Here is a 17,640-nt window from a genome sequence, read left to right on the forward strand (position 1 = left end):
TTTGGTTGTGTTAGTTCGTTAAATATAATAAGTGCAAAAAAAGCAGAACTGTCTAAAGATGTTTTATTTGATCTCTAATACCTATTTTCCAGTAGATTTTTTTTAAAAGATGGAGGAAGATAAAGTCATAATGTACGCCCTCACATCTCTGTGCTCTCTCCACTCTCAACACAATGAAAGATACAAGACCACGCTGCAGCAGCAACACGCCAGTCGGCAACGACACACTCACGCTAATTGGGCTGCCAAGGATAAAAACTCTCATAAAAAAAACATTCAACAACTTGTCAGCAGCCTTTGACATAACTGGGACAAACACAATGAAGGATTAATAACATGTGCCAACATCAGGCTATTTTCTTCGACCTCGAGCAGCCTGTGCAGGGCTGGCATAACACGTTGTGACATTACATGGGGGACCGGGAAAAAAAAAACGGCATATAATTGCGCTGACACCAGACACACTCCCGACACCTCGAGATGTGTCGCAAACAGTGAGAGGATGTGTCATCTGACCCGCACCTGTAATGCTGTCAATAAATAGCTCCGCAGAGGAACGAGCGCGGAAGAGTGACGACGTCTCTCGTGACAGAAGTAAATGTGATTCTTTAACCGTCTAGATTGCTCAACTTCGCGTTAAAGATGGCGGCAGACGGGGGAGTTGATTGGCCGTTAGATGCAGAGAGGGGGAAACGGTTAGAGCGGCTCACAGCTTTTGATTCCGTGAGTTCAGGCGTGACCGATATTTCTCACAATTCACCCGGGCTTGAACCGGGTCGAGGTTTTTTTCAGTTCATTCTGCTGCTGTTTGAAAAATAAAGTGTGTTTGTTGGCCGTAACCGTACCGGACTCCCAATTAATTAATGAGGAAAAATATGTAGGAAGGTATCGGGCCTGTGTGTTTTTTTAATTAGCTACTTTGTTTTCTTCGTTTCACTTTGATCTCACATTTTTTAATTGTGCCTGGAATTTGAGCAGGAACAGTCGTGCTGTAATTAATAATCTGCTGATTTGCACAATTTGAATATCAACATTTGAGTATTGTGTTGTTTTCTCACTGCTGTTTGACAATCAAGTCACTCTGACAGTAGCTGCCTTGAACAGACTCCCAACTCGTGACTCTCACTAATGAGGAGAAACGTTACACAAGCTGTATTTAATATATCTGTTGCAACAATAGCTTTAGACAGTGTGTGGGTTGAGCTGAACATTCAGGAGTCAAAGACTTTGACCTGCAATACAATGTTTTATATATATATCATTTATTTTCAGTGGAAATTCTAGTTATTACATCTATGCAGGATAATGTGGGGTCGTACCAGATGTTTAGGGCTTGAACTCGTCCCCGCGAATATTTCCTTTACGACCACAAGTAGTCATCGTTACATTTGGGTTTGCGTGATTGGAAAATTGTTTTAATCTTGCGTACTATTGCTAGTTCCTCAAGATTGCCAACTTTATCTTTAACATAAAACCTACGGGGAATCAAAAGTCATGAATCCAATGAAACATCCGTGGGCCGACTCACCCCGACTCCGTCCTCGTGCCTGTACTGTTTCCAGGCTCGGCCCGTGTCGCTGTGGAGCAGCAGGTAACTGCTGACCCAGTCCCAGCTGTCAAAACGCCCCTGCGTGGCCACAGCCGTCACCTCCATCTGCTCCCTGAGGTCCACCTGGAGCCAGGGCTCTTGTTCCGTCACAACGGGAGACCAGCCTCCTGCTCCTGAAGGGGGGCAGAGAAATACAGGCAGAGGGGGGTCCGTCAAACATCGATACTGTGGATATGGATAGAATGAACCGTGGACCGTTGTGCATGTGCTTGTGTTTATGCTAAGTCGCCGCTCAAATTGCAAAAAAAGGGTCCTGATGTGAATACATGCAGGGAGGGTTTGCATTTGAAAAGGCTTCAAGGTGAAGTTACACTCCAGCCGACACCGTGGAGGTCGGCCATCTCACTGGTCAGCCGTCTCACTTCTTGGAAAAACAGCTGATTCATTTTGAAATGTGTACAGCCGGGCTCAAGAACTCATGAAGAGCAGAATGCTGCTGGCTCAACACGTTTACCTCTGTTCCACAAGCTTCCTCTACACAATATCAAGCGTGTCCGTCATCACGTCTCTCTGGAAAACTGAAATGAATGAATGAAACTGGGCATTTTCTCTTCATATGAGCACATATATGTCCAAGGCTCATTGGTGCTGTAGTTGTTCCCTTTCATTAGAGAGGCTGTACGTTGTATCAGAGGAAAGACGAGGGGGTGAAAAAGGGGAAAGCTTTCTGGGGCCGATCCTAAATATAAGTAATAATGACGATATTCTATCTTGAACCAATAATATTCAGCATTAACCATTGTTTTCCATTGTTTTGCGGCTGTGGCTCGGAGGTCGTCTTGATCGGCAGTCTCGATCCCCCGGATCCTCCGTGTCGATGTGTCCCTCGGAAGGACAACTTTTTCGGCAACACTCGTACAGTAATTGCTCCCTAAAGACTGGGCCTTTGGGATAATGAACGGGTGTGAATGGTTAGTTAGTCCTGATGGGCGGGTGGCACCTTGCATGGTAGCCCCTGCCATCAGGTATGAATGGGTGTGAACGGGTGATTGACATGTTTGAGTGGTCAGAAGATAAAAAGGCGCTACACAAGATCATTTACCATTTACAAGTTCATCCAGTTTCCTACGGTGCAGCACCACAGTGCTCCTCTCTTGCGCCGTGCGTTGCGTTTTTCTATCAGTTTTTAGACGTAAGCTTGATATTAGCTTTTCTTAATTACGATGAACTTTTGATCGCCTGGTTTCACGCGCACCGCCGCTCCACAGCCTCATCCGCTGTCTGGCCCGACCCTCTTTGCCAAGAATAAACAAAGCATTTCTTGTTGCTTTAGTAAAATGTAGCGTGTTGTAATGGTGTGACATGGTTTGAGTCTTCCTACACAACCGTTAAACTAACTATGCACTCATTTGTAAAGCAGATTTGGGGAGGGCCTGACAGATAAACGACGACACATTTCCACGTTTCGTGCATCACACTCGCAGTGCATTTAGTATTGTTGACAGTGCAGCAGTGTATTTGATATTTATTTAACTTGTGTACACTCACACTTTACTTCGTCTCATGCTGCTGTCGGAGTGACGTCTTGTAAGACAGGAGCAAAAAGATGTGCCCCCTAAAGCGGAGCTCTTAAATACAGGAAGTGCCAATCAGAATGCACAAAGCCGCCACGTCACGGGGGGGGGGGGGGGGGGGGTTCTGGATTGTATTTCTTTAGACTATGTCAGTGTGTTGGTTCTTTGTTTTGTTTTGTTTGTAGTTGAGGTCATAGTGTTTGTCTTTGTTACCCTTTTGTTTCAAAAAGCCAGTGTTTATGTTCCCCCCCCTCAGTTTATGTTAACACGGCCGTGGTTAAGTTCAGTTCAGTTGACCCCCTTTATGGGCCCAGACCATCGCGGCATAACTTGTAAATTGCTTGTTTTCTGTAAATAAAACCTTCTTTTTGTGACTGCCAGCTCTGTCCTTCACAGGCTTTCTCATAGAAAGATGTAGCCACGTTCTTTGCCATCCAACTGCCTACAAACTGTATTTGTATAGCGTTATTATGAAAGGTGTAATTTCGTGCAAAATGAATCAAAATATTACAAAAAAGCAATTTTCTAATTGCAGGAGGCACAATTAGTTTGAAGGCAAAACGTGTGTCAAAAATATCAATGTGAGTATCATCTCCTCCCCGCAGAAATAACACCGTAATCATTTTAATGTGCTTTCCAATGAAAATGACAGCAATGATCATTGATCAATGATATTTCTGCACACACAGCCATCTATTTCTCACCTCTTCACAACAATAAAACGGCGCCCGACTGAACAGCATGTGGTCAATGCAGCAAGTCGTCGCACCTCATTACCACTTTGTCATTGCCTTAAAAAAAAAAAGAAACAGCCCATGTGCCCATTACACAAATGGTTCACATGAGCGGTTTCTTTTTCTTTGTGGTAACTGCTGGTACAGCAGGGAGGGCGGTGCGTTTCTGAAGCATGTAGACATAATGAATCCTCCCTCGTACTCACCATCTCTGCGGTTGAGCTTGGCGTTGTGAGCGGCGTAGCTGACCGAGGACTGAGAGGAGCTCTGAAAGGATGATTGTGGCAACGTGGACACCAGAGGGCCGTTGCAATTATCTGTGAAAGAAAACATAGAGGCCATTAACTTCAACGTGTTGATGTGTCGTGTTTTTCCCTTGTTGCGTGCGGTTCATCGAATGTATTTCACATGCAAATCTGACTTGTTTTGAAGAACGGTTCTGAAAGGCTCTCCCACCGCTCGCCATGCTCGGATTTATTCAGCTGACTGACATAATAGAAAACATACCCTTGAGGAGTTAAACATGTTGGTTCAAAGTGCATCTTTACCTGTCGGTGGAGATTTAAAGCAAGAACTCGGGGGGGGGGGGGGGGGGGGGGGGGGTAAATAACAGGGCTGCCTCACTTATCCAGTTCTCAGATACCTCAAACAGTCTATTAACCCATGCAGTGACCCGTGGAAATAGCACAGAAAACACTACGGCTCCCTTTTGTGTACGCGTGTGTGCATGTGTGTGTGTGTGTTCTTTTTTTAATCCCAAAGTGTGAGATTACATCACGTCCAACAGGCAGGAACAGATTAGGAGTCCAGTGATCTAAACCTGCCACTCTCATCTACCCCCCCCCCCACCACCCCCCCCCCCCCCCCCCCCGATCCGCCCTGCCCCGCCACAATAAGAGCAGCGAGTCGAACAACAAACAGCCTCTCGTGTGTTTGGCTTCACTCGAGTGCAGAGCTGCATTAAGGCCTGTATCTGAGAGCATAATGAAAACTGGCACCGGCCTGATTACAATTATCCCCGTACTCTCTCCATCAGCGTGCGGTTTACTCCTCTGAGTGCGAGGGTTTTTTGTTTTTTTTGGATACTACTTTACTTGGAGTTCGGATGGATTCTGAGCACATCTGGAGTGGCAATTGGCCATCCATCTGCTAGACAAGAGCACAGCGGCGCTGACAGCATGGGCGCGTTCTCCTTTTGGGCGTCCCACCGAAATTTTCGACTGACCTGATTTGGCTGCTCTCAGATCGCTTGCCAAGAGATTTCTCTAATCCTGATTTCAAGTGTGACTAAAGTGGATCAAGCTGTTTAGTCCAAGACTCAAATTATGGCTGAGCTGCCGTTGCAGATGTTCATTGGGGGAATGAGAACAGCGGTGTGCCATCTTAACACAGCACTGCTGGAAACCAGGGGGGGGTCATTATGCAAGCAGCACTCACATAATCTGTCAAAAGACTTCCGAGTCCCATTTCTGATCCCTGAAGGATAACTCTCAATCCTCCCATCTTCTTTTTAATTTATAGTACGATGCATCTCTGGTTTAAAGTGCTGACGAAAAGCCCGGACAAATGCTTTGGTGCTTCATTCATTCCACCGTTTACACGACCGTGAACAACAGCGACACCTTGACAGCTTAGAGAAGGCGAAACAAAACATGTTTGATTGCACAACACGACAGGTTCTCACCCCCAACACATACGGCAGCTTGGTCAGTGGCCCAACGGCTTAAAGTTTGACGCACTTGGTACCACTTTAGTGACAATTTTGCTTACGTAGTAAGAGGCTACGTTACGTATGTTTCGCCCGTGATGTAGTAGAGTAACTTCATGTAACATAACACCACATAATCTAGTTAAGTAGGCTAAGTTACCAAAGCAGCGTAATAACGTTATGTTAACGTAACTCAACATGTTGGTGTCATGCAGGACACTGACCAGAGGTCTTCTGGGTGAAAGTCCTGTGTCTTTGGACCCGTCCATCCAACGCGGACTTGATTTCTCTCTCCTCCTCTAATCCCCCACAACTACGGCCACAGTTTGACGCGTAGGGCCACCCGGCTGACCTCTTGACGAGTTGGGCGTTAGAACGGGCAGCACATCACATGTCCTCACAGCTGACTGCTGACTGTGTGAGTGCAACAAATGTGCGTCTTACAGACTCCGTTGTTGTTGTTTACAGATTTGGTCTTGAGCCAAATGCCCCGGCTGTCAGTCTGGGAGACTTACGGATGATTTGCCTGCAAAGCTGCTCCTTGGCTTGCGGGATAACTGAAAATCCTCTGAAGCTGACTCGCGATCTCCAGGCAAGAGCTCAGGGGCTTGAATCTTACAGCCAAATGAAGCCAGACGCGCGTCCCGCATGCACGGACATAAACACCATGCACGCATCTGCGAGCAGAGAGGGAACGCGTAATCTCTTTTGAAATCAGAAGCACACCAGCTGATACGAGGAGCTTTCACTTTCAGTCACAGAAGTGCTGGGATGATGGGTTTTGTTTTGGTCCGAAGAGAAGCGTCACGGTGACCCTTTGGGTTTGCAGCCCACCGGAGGTTATCACTGATTGTGTTGGTGATAACAAAAAAAAACAACAGACTAAAAAGAGAAGCGCCTGCACACACCGACCCCGAGCCGCAATCCAAATCTATTTCAGCACATTTGTGGGCTCCGTGTTACATGAAGGCAGAAGGTTTGCTCTCACCCTGCTCTCTCTCTGTTGCTCTCAGCCATAAGCTGATTGGTTCCTACTGCTCATGTAAATCTTTAATAAGGACTCAAATATATTTAGTTTAATTTCTAAGAAGATGGTTTTTTTCTGAAGTCAGCTGGGCGCCGTGGTTTTCAGGAAATGTTACTCAAAGAAGATCTAGTTCCTGATGCACTGATCAAATTCTGAGCTGGTATAATTTGTCCGATACACAATGTTTTGTTGTTCATTTTGTTGTTTTTGTTATTTATTCCCCTTTTTGTGGGCAGGGAAACTCAATATTTTCACTATAATTAATAACTGAACTCTTTTAATTCAGCATGTCATTTTAAAGAGCACACATTCAATCACACACGTTTATAAAACGACCTCTTCATGTGTCCCTCTTTCAAATAGGAATCTTTGTGTTATTGTATTACTGCTTTTAAAGCCTTTTTATCTGTTACCTTCTCAATGAGAACAAATGTTCAGTACTTTACACAGCCCGACAAAAAAACCTTTTAGTAAAACATCAATTAAATATAATTAAATGTAGAAGCAATTAGAAGCATAAATAGGTCTTTCTTTCATCTCTCGTGTTTTTCATACGGAATGCAATGTTCTCGTCACTGATCTTTCTCCTGAGACCGTATAATAATTCCGCCCTGCCAACATCTCTCTTTTTTTGGGGGGGTTTGAAACAAACCGCATGTGCACACGGCACCCATTGCCCAGCCCACCTCGCCAGAACAACTTGTTGGCATTGCATCTTTCTGCAAACCTGGGAAACGTTGAAAGAAGATGAAGCAAGTAATGCATTCCAATGAGCGATATGCAGGGCGAGTTAGGAGGTTAAATGAGAAGCACAACAAGCAAGAAAGTCCACTCTCGGTGGCTCGGACATGGCTCAAACAAACACAGGACTTTCACCCAGGAGACCGATGTACCTGTCCTGTGTGAAACTAAAGTAAATATTGACTTTACGCTTATTTACTTGTTACGGAGCATTACGTAGTCCACTAACGACGGTTCTTATTTATTCCTGTGGTTATGTTACTGCTGTTACTGTTGTTACATTATTATCTAAACACAAACCGTGATCTTTGTTCTAACCTTAACTAAGTCGTTTTGTTGAACCAATCACTTCCCAGCTTTAACCACACGGCATTGTCCACTTTTACAAGCATGATACGAGGCTGATATGAAATGTATTCACGAAACAAATGTCTGGTTCAGTAAAAGTCGACATTCAACGTATTCATTGATTGCAGAAACGTACGATGCCATCGTTTGTTCTCTGGGTGCGTTTCTCTCTTGCGTCATGCCGGATCCGTGTGCAGTCGGTGGTTTCCTCTCCGGCTGAGCAGCTGCAGTAGCAGCATATGCTAACAACTGCTGTTTGAGTCTGAATACAAATAACCAACACAACATGTATCCAGCACAAAATATATGTAACACAACAGATACCAATCGACCACTGCCATCTGTGAATGTCATCTTATTTGCCGACGGCAGACAACAAGGCGAATGTTCCGCAGATGAATCGGTGCGGCCCTATAAATATTACATTTGTTTAGGACTATTTCCAGCTGCAGATTAATACATATTTGGTGCTGTAGTGAGTTTCTACAGCACTACTAACAGTGAATGCGGGAGAAACTCAAAATAAACAACGCTGCGTTTGCCATAATGAGGGCACATGTCACGGCGTGGCTCACTGATGTGTTTTGCACAGCAACATTGGAGCTCTATGCTCACAGGAATGAGCTGCAGTGCATCCGACTTGGCTACTCAGACGACACTTCTTAACAGGATCAATTCTTTGTTGGTTTTCGTCTTTGCATGGGATTTCTTGATGATAAAAAAAAATAGAGAATATTGCCAGCCTGATACTTTAATGCTCTTTTTTCAATATCCTTGCACCGTAGTCTGTGCTTTCATTTCATAAAGAAAAGATGTCCTCGTCTTAAACATCCATTCCCCAACGAATGACCTCAGATGCGTTTGGATTGCGAGCGAGCGCTCGCTCTGCTCTTTGGCCTGTTTAGAAGATTTAACCAACATCTGCGTCATTTCAAATGAAAGTCTCTGATTAACTTCATACAAATAATCTTCTGAATTCAAGGACACGAGGTGTCTGAAAGTTGAAACAAAAACCCATCTCTGAAACTACCCACTCATCTTCTTTGTCAGACATACAATAGCTCCAGCGAGGGAAGGTGCGTTTATTTATAAAGCACATTTCAGTGTTTAATAGCAGCATCGAGTCAGCCGTTCTGTACGTACAGCCCGGCTCTCCTTTGCTCATTAGCGAGCCCGCCTTAACCTGAGTGCACAAACAGATGGTGCTCCACAAAGAAATCAAACTCAATCATCACAACAAAGCGCCATTTGTAGCACACATGGGCTGGATATTTTTAAGCATTAGCTGCAGAGGCACAATCGCACCTGAAGACAACTACATGCCCGAATCAAATAAACATGTTGCACCAAACACGAGGAAGGATATCGTGCCGAGTCTCAGGAAATGTACAAACAGTTGGGATAGAAGAAGATGCCGAAGGGATTCCCCTTAAAATAGCACATGCAGTAGAGATAGTCCGAGGGTAGACACCTGATCCTCAAACCCGTGTGATTAAAGTTACAGCAGCAACATCAGGCTGTGACTCACATACGTAGGTTCATTAGGTCTAAGAGCGCTGCACAAACTGATCGGTGTAACGGATTGTACTGATCCAACAACCGTACGGATGTTTTTAGCAATAAAAATGCAATCTTTTTATTTCCTAATCATTGTTTTAAGCAATTACATATATGACTATAAGAAGGTCAAATAAAAACATTTAGAATGTTTCATGTTGTGGAGCGCGTTGTATACCAGCTGGAAAAACGTGATCGATGCATTTAAAGTTGTATTTTTTTTGCTCCCTTATTTTTCTGCCGACTCAAAACCGTGACACAATCCAAACGTTGAGTGTTGTCGTCCGTTGCATCCTTAGACAAATCCCCAAAACAAGCAACTGTGACATCATCAGGTCTCTGCAGCGATGGAACGGGAATAAAACCACGAAGTCACTCGTTTCACCGAGGTGCGCGGTCGCAATGAGCGCTGCTTACGATGGAGGAGACATTATTGGATTACTGATTACTTTTACAGCTATTTGACTTCTGCTGGTTAATTACAGTAAGTGCATGTATGCAAGTCCTGCACTTTCTGAGGTATTTACATTTTATGTAACCTCATTGGGAAATATTGAACTTTTACTCTTTTTTACGATTTTACATTCAAAACGTAGGTCAAACTTTATTATCAAACTTTTAGATTATTGCACATCAGTACACACAGGAACATCTGTTTACACACATTAATAACGCATAAAATAGAAATATATTATAAAATATATTATGGCCAATAACATAATACTATTAATACTTTTCAAATGTGAATACTGCAGTGATGGAACAGGATGTAGATCCACACACAGGAGTTTATGTTGATTCTGTTAAAGAAACATATTTATGAGCAGAATAAAAGTACTGTAGTAATAAAAGTACTTCATTTTTGGTTGTAATATTCTTTCAGGCTGTAAATAATTATCCTACTTCTTCTTTTACAGCATGAGTCCTTATTATTTGAATCACTAAAATGGACGTGAAAGGCTCCGTCTGTCTGTCCTTGCACATAAACTCCTCCATCACTGAAGAGCCAATAAAGTGTGTTGTGTAATCACTTTATATTCAACAACTGGCTGCACATGATGTTTTTATCCTTTTAAGATGAACCTCTTTTCTATTTTTAAAATGAACAGATTCGTCCTTCATTGGTCCAATGAGAGCAATACTCCAAATAAAGGATGAGGAGAAACTGTATACAAAAACAAACGGCAGGAAATATGAAACACGACAAAACAGGATCAATTATTCGTCTATAAAATGCCAAATTGTTACAAGTAACAGCAGCGTATGTTTTCAAAGAGCTCATTTTCTCCAAAAGAACAAAACAAAACACAAAGCATGTGTTCACATGCTGTGAAATAGACTTTGTGTTTTCTAGTTGATAAACGAGTGAAGCAATTTGTCAATGCTGTCATCGGTTCATGTTCTGTGAGTGATTATTTTGACTAATGTCTCAGCAGAACGGAGTCAACAGGCCAGAGAGAGATTATTAAATGCAAGAAATCATTTAATTAAATATGCTCCACTTCAACCAATACTTCACAGGTATCGATCAAAGAGGTATTGACCCTTTGACATCTTGTAAACAACGATGACTCACACAGTTTGGCAACGGAAGTCAAGTGAGTGCAACAGCTTGTCAAGAGCATTAAGTGTCCAGATATAAACGAGTGACGTTACACCAGCAAGACATTAAAGAGCTACAAGTCCCGGTTCCAACTCGTTATCTGTGTTCACGTACAGAACGGCAAAACGGCCACGACACACACTCAGAGGTGTGACTTTGTGGAGTTTTTAAATGGGCGCTTGAAACAGACCAGTGGTAGTCGACACTTTTAACAGCTTGCAGTCAGAGAAACAGCGTGTGTCTCGGTTTAACTGGTGACTCTCAGCCCGAATGCGTCCGCGATCGCTCGTAGTGACGGCAGCTGTTTGAAAAACATCCACAGAACATCGTCGGCGTCCTCGTAAAAATAGCCTTCCATCAATTTTAAATAGAGACTCAAACCGTGTTTATTATCTACACCAATCATAAAGATACTGCGAGAAACTACGGGGGCATCGGGGTGAGAGTCAGCAGTTAACACGGTCGCTGGTCAAACTGAAACACCTGTTGCTGTGAAACAGTCGTCGTTCTGTCTGAATTCTCTAGAACTTGATTCTGGAATATTGAGTCTTGACAACCGAACATGCAACAACCAGACATTTTGATGCGGGTAACAGTTTTTATCTAATGTTTAAAGCTTCTACAATTCTGTTGCCTAGATGCGCACGCATGATGAAGCCGAACCAATGGTGCACTAGCAATAAGTGTGCAAGAGAGCTTTTGGAGATGTTGAGATGCCGTACGAGCTCTTTCACAGCCGTGGTTAGTTGTGCCGTATAATTTTTTGATTGATTTTTTCCCCTTCTGCAAATATCGCCCTCTACTCCGCCTCTGATTGGCTGGTTACTCGTTGCCTTCTTGTTAGTTTATTGCTCATGAACATGATCGGTGGAGGGTTGGTGGGTTATTGATTCCAACTCCGAGGGGGGATGGCAGCCTTCTTCTAAGTGCTCTCGTCTATAATTTTTGACGTGGTGTCATAATTCACCTTGACGTTAACCTTGATTAAAAACTAAATTGAAAAAGGACGCTTCATATCAAAATGTTAGCCGACGCCCGGAGTTTTCGGTTAGAACTGATCGGTGTTGCTGTTTATCTGGAAGTGGTGCAATGAGGCCAAAGCAGTCGACACTCATATAAACAATTCAACATGAAACATGATCAATACACGGAAAATATATATCGGCTAATGCTAATGTGCAGCTATGGGTAATAAAACCACATAAAACCACATATAGTGCCTTTACAGCAGTGATCAACACCACCAGAGCAAAGGCAGCGTGTCGGAGGGAGCACGAGTTCAGTCGACGCAGACCACAGAGTCAATAATATCAAAGGGGGGCAGCGATAGTATCTGGTAACGGAGCAGCCTCAGACCTCTGTGTGGTATCGATAAAGCTTCATACGATACCTCGCTCGCACTATCAGGCTTTTGGGGCTTCAGTGACCTCTGCTCGCCGACGGGCCGAGTAGAGCCGAGGTATCGGTTGACAATTAGTCCCAAACGCCGGCTGAATTCAAGGAAGCGCACGTCGATACAAATGATTGCGAAACACGGCGCGGTTTACTGTAGCACTTCATTTCTCTGAACGCTGCATATCATCTAAAGGGACCTATGAGCGTTTACAGGCAGCCGGCGGGATGTTTTACTGGGCGATCGACAGCTTTACTGATTATACACGTCTCATCTGCCGAACATGAATTATTCACCCCCTTCAGTCAGGACTGTAGAAGCATTGTTTCCTGTTCATCGTCTGCTTGGTGAAGTTATATTCTGGGCATTAATGGGCAATAACGGTCACTGCTGAGGTCATTACAGAAGCTTTAGGGGCTAATGTCTTCATAACATTCATGATATATTTGTGATATAAGGGTTCAATTTAAGTAATTGGTGATTTAATTTAATTTAAAAACGTAATAATGCGTAATAAAAGACACACTTACTGTGTTTAAAGTATTTAGAACAACGAGGATGCTGTAGACAACATTCAGAGGTTTTTACGGTTTAAAAGGACTTCATGATGATTGAAATTGTTTTTCAGGACGGTGGACTGTAACCTTCAAACCCAGCATGTAATACGACTCTTCAATGCATTGAAAGAGTTTAGTTGGTTTATTCACAGATATTATTATGGGATGCAATGAAAGCAGCAAAAACGTTTCTAAAAAGAAGACCGATTAGTTCTTCTGTCTTATTTCTTCTTTGCTCCTCAGTGAAGCAAAAGGGTTTTTTTCATCCGATTACTCGATTAATCGATGGAATAATCATTCAGATAACCGATAGCTGCAGCCCTAACAGAATGATTTGATGGCCTGTGCTAACGTCCAACATTACTGTAAAATGCTCCTAAACTAAAATGAGGTTGAGTTGACTCTATCATTTCGATACAAAGATATCTATAAAGGCAGCATTTACTTCAGAGTAAAAAGAAGCGATATTGATTTAGTAGCCTGAGTTTGGTCGAGACGAGAGGAAAACATCTTTGGAGCGAGGGTGGCTTCTACATGAAGTGCTATAGATTTATTTTAAAAAGAAGCTTTCTATAGCCCCATTTTTTCCTCGAAGGAATGAAAGTTCAGGGAGTGCAAGGAGTTGATTGAGTTTTGCTCTTAAGGCTCTGTGTAGCGTTTGGTATGTGTGTGAGGTCGTGCATGGGCAGTCACTCAAGACGAGACACATTTATAGATATGATGTCTGTGTCACGGCACTGCCCTCCATCTGTTTTTGAGATATTTATTTGTTGAAAGCTGCTGCAACAGGCGGAATAAAGACGGAATGAGCCGGAAAAACAACAACACTGAGAAACACACATGTACATACTACAAATGCTACAAGTCCTTCAAATTAAAAGAGAAAATAATCCGTTAATATCTAGACCGATGTAGTCGCCAGAGGCAATCCGTCTTTATGTTTTCTGTGTTTGATTGGAGACAGATTTTTTTAAAGGGGATTTCTTGATCTGCTTATGCTGAAATGAACTGAAATGAACTACGGCATCACATGTCTTCCCTTTAACTCCGCCGGTCCTGAGAAGCAGCACGTCCGTGATTACACGCGTTTGTTTCGGACCCGTATAAATACATCACGGTCAATATCAAATCATAGCGTGTGACGGTGCAGGCCTGTGTCTGATTCACAGGTAATCACACAATCTAATTACATAAAATGATAAAACTGTAAACAGAATGTGAAATCTAGAGAACGAGCCTCGGCTTTTTTTTTTCTCAAAACAAGATTTTTTTTTTTTCTTCTTAATTCCGTCTCGTTTTCCATCACTGTGACCGTCGCTTGCTGATTATTGCATCAATCTTATTGGCACAGTCGATAGAGAAGTGGGTGTTGATAATCCTTTAAAAGCCTCTTGCCAGTAACACGGAAAATAAACAGCGGATGGAACTTACAGACTCCACAGCTATTTGAAGCGTATTCATTGCACTCTATGGATTGGGAATTGGTGCAGCGTCGCCGTGTGACCAATGCAGCTGCAAATGGAAAAGCCTCCACTGGCACCACATTCATCACAATAGATGGTTTTTTCCCCCCCTGCTCCCGAGAGACGGGGGCAGAAAGTATTCCTCTAAATAGTCTGATGTCAAGTGTCCATTATATTTTCTTCTTTTTTATTACAATCAAAAACCATTTTGACCTGCACACTGGATCTGCAGAGGACAACATTAGCTTTTTCTAGACTGGAGTGTGAGAGTGAAACACAAACACAGCCTTGCATTGTAACAGCTTCTCTCCACTAAGAGATAGAGCGATGAATACATTGTTGATCATTAGGTTTTTGTGTAATTCTTGTATATAAGTACACTCATTTCTCAGGTATTGCATGTACAGGATCGGCTAAAAAGGCTTTTAATAATTCCAAATACATGTATTCATCATTATATTGTGATGTAAAAACACAATGTGCAGTGACGCCGCACTGACTGGAGAGCAGGAAGAGAGTAAACAACTTCAGCAACAGTGTGAAAACAGCAGCATCTGTCTGTGTTTACGGCCAAATAACTCAATAGAACGCATCAGAAGAAACAAAATGCTTTGACCAAGATGAAGAAAAGTAAATAACAGGTGAGATTGTCATCATTTCATGTGTCTGCAGAGCTGCAGTCAGTCGGGGATCACGCAGAGAGAAATGCTGTATTTCCTGTGTTTAACCGAATAAGCACTTACTGTCCTCTGTAGCAGAGCTCTCCATCCGACTTCCTCTTTGAAAATCAAGTCTCTGATGGAGATTGATCTGATAGAAACATCATCTTCTTGGTTTTTCGTTTGTAGAAAAACAGTAATCTGTTCAGAACCCCAAAAAACAAACAAACATACAACAGTGATGCTGTCCTCCCAAACATGAAGATGCAGAGAAACCGCCATTAAAAAATGGAAATTCGTGAAACAATTCCCTTTTTTTAGATTAAATATTCAAAGGTTTTCAACTACTAATGAGGATTTTCTTTCTATTTACTATTTTTCGTGGTCTAGTGGTCTAGTGGTTAGTGCTACGACTTAATTCCTGGTGTATTTCAGTTTTAAAGACTTTCCAAACCGGGGGCGAGATGGAGAAAAGAAAATTCAACGACTCGCCTGCAGATGTTATACATCTAGGGCTTTTATTGTGAAGGAGCAGAAGGAGTGGATCTGGTCTTCAAATATGGGCGCAACTCAAACCGTTTCGCACGTGATTGGTAGATGCCTTCTTTTTAAGCGCTATGAAAGCTCAGAGAGACTGCTTCATATTTGCATTTTGTGTAAAATCATTCATTATGCAAACAACAGTTCTAAATAATATGAAGACGTGTGATGTAATCGCTCCTGGTGTGTGAGGGCCTCAAGTCCGGTTAGTTTGCAAAGTTCATTCTTTTTGTTCATATTAGAATTATTTTCAGGAAAAAATAAATATATGACATAAAGGAATTACATTAGAAAAGATCTAAAAATAAATATATATTCATAAATTAAACCCAACTTCAGTCTAAATTTCATACATATCAGAAAATAGGATTTGCACAAAGGATTCAAATTCCCCGTGGGATCAGGATGATGAGGAGAGTAATCCTCGTGACATAATCACACACTATTTCGGTTCTGTCATTCCTTCATCCCTCCACATTCCTTCCAGTTGGTTTTGTCTCTCAGAAGAAGCTCGCCGGATGTTTAAACATGAGGAAAAGTGCCCGCTCAGTCACACAGTGGTGCTCTGCCTCATTTACCTTCTGATAAATTCATCAGGCCTTGAATATGTACAGCGGTAGGTGTTCCTTGAGTGCCTACTTCACATTCATTAGACGATTGAATCTGCAGCTGCATGGTCTCCATCTCATACTCATATACACACACACACACACACACACACACACACACACACACACACACACACACACCCTTGCTTCTGCAGTGATGCTAAATGCCAGCTCGGCTCTAGCACGTTTCAGGTGCTTTGGATGGGAAATAATTAGCTGCTAGCTGAGCTTCCTTGAAACATGAAATTTAAAGATAATATAAGTGTGTGTGTGTGTGTGTGTGTGTGTGGTACTTTGCTAAACCAGAAACATTCTGGCTCATAAAAGATGGATGTCTTGAGCAGCGGTCTCTACCTGCTGCGAGGGAAACACTAAGAGCAGAGCAACATTCCTCCCACTGACCTGCAGTGGAGAGCATCATCATCTGTAACGAAAGCCTCACAGTTTCCTCTCATTGCAGCAGATATTCCCTCAGATGAAGCCTCAGCACTGAAACAATTATTCACTCATTATTAATTAGTCTATTTAATTTTCAAGTAGAAATGATTCATCAATCTGTAGGTTTCTTGATTTCTCTTCTCTAAAACTGTGGGAAATTAAATCATCGTCTTTGGCTCTCGGGAAGTTGTGATTGATTAAATGTTTAATTTTATACAAACCAAATGATTAATCGATTCATCGGGAAAATAATCAACATCCAAAGCTGCCGCTATGGAATGATACCTACTCTTTTAGATCTCTCGTTCCCTCAGAAACTTGTGCTTTTTGTTCTTGCTAGCTAATGGTTGGTAGCGTTCTCATTCTTTCTCCCACAATCATCGGCTACAATGCTGTCGCCATCTTGACTTTTTGCAACCAGTAAACAAATTGACCACATTTGGTCTGAGGAGGAGTGATAGAGAGACGCCATATACGGCTCTGGTTAGATATAACCTTAGTAACAACCTAGTTATAAATAAGGTTATATAACTGTCAATCACAGTAAGCCCCGCCCTAAAGCATAGCCTGCTTTATGGTCTGTGTGACTCTAAATGGACCATCATTTACTAAGTGAACATCATGCTGTATTGAAGAAGACTTGAAACTAGAGATTGAGACCATAAACTCATGTTTACAATGTTTACTGAGGTAATAAATCAAGAGAGAAGTAGAGTCATTTTCTCATAGACTTCTATACAACCAGAGGAGTCGCCCCCTGGTGGACACTAGAGAGAATGCAGCTTTAACACACTTCAGCATTGCTGCCTGGATAAAGCATACTGTATGAGGATGTTGGTGGCAAGAATTCATAATGCTAAACAATCAACCATCAGTTCCCGGGTTGCCTTGATTGAAAAAGTTAAAGATATTTTGTGCACCCACACTAGGAAACAGACTTCAGAAAATTATTGTAATCCAAATAAATAGTGTGGTACATTCCAAAAAAGCATAGAACCAAAGATCTGTTAAACTACTAAACACGACTCCATATTCTTACAATAACCCTTGTTAAGAAAAATAAAATAATCTTTTGTTGCAGCACTAAGATACATATCTGAACTCATCACACATTACTTTATTTTATTTTTATAATTTAATG

General features: G+C 42.4%; 1 protein-coding gene across 1 annotated transcript in view; it reads right to left on the reverse strand.

Moving 5' to 3' along the window:
- The window catches only part of cntnap5a (contactin associated protein family member 5a), a gene marked incomplete at both ends in the record, with an annotated part of 83,699 nt that overhangs the window by 61,799 nt on the left and 4,260 nt on the right, over positions 1 to 17,640 (reverse strand). Inside the window, 2 exons of the mRNA XM_079169614.1 lie at positions 1,529 to 1,722; positions 4,064 to 4,174. Of these exons, the coding sequence (XP_079025740.1) occupies positions 1,529 to 1,722; positions 4,064 to 4,174 (305 nt within the window). The remainder of the gene's footprint in view (positions 1 to 1,528; positions 1,723 to 4,063; positions 4,175 to 17,640) is intronic.

Source organism: Pholis gunnellus (genome assembly GCF_910591455.1).
Source record: "Pholis gunnellus genome assembly, chromosome: 12".
Taxonomy (NCBI): domain Eukaryota; kingdom Metazoa; phylum Chordata; class Actinopteri; order Perciformes; family Pholidae; genus Pholis; species Pholis gunnellus.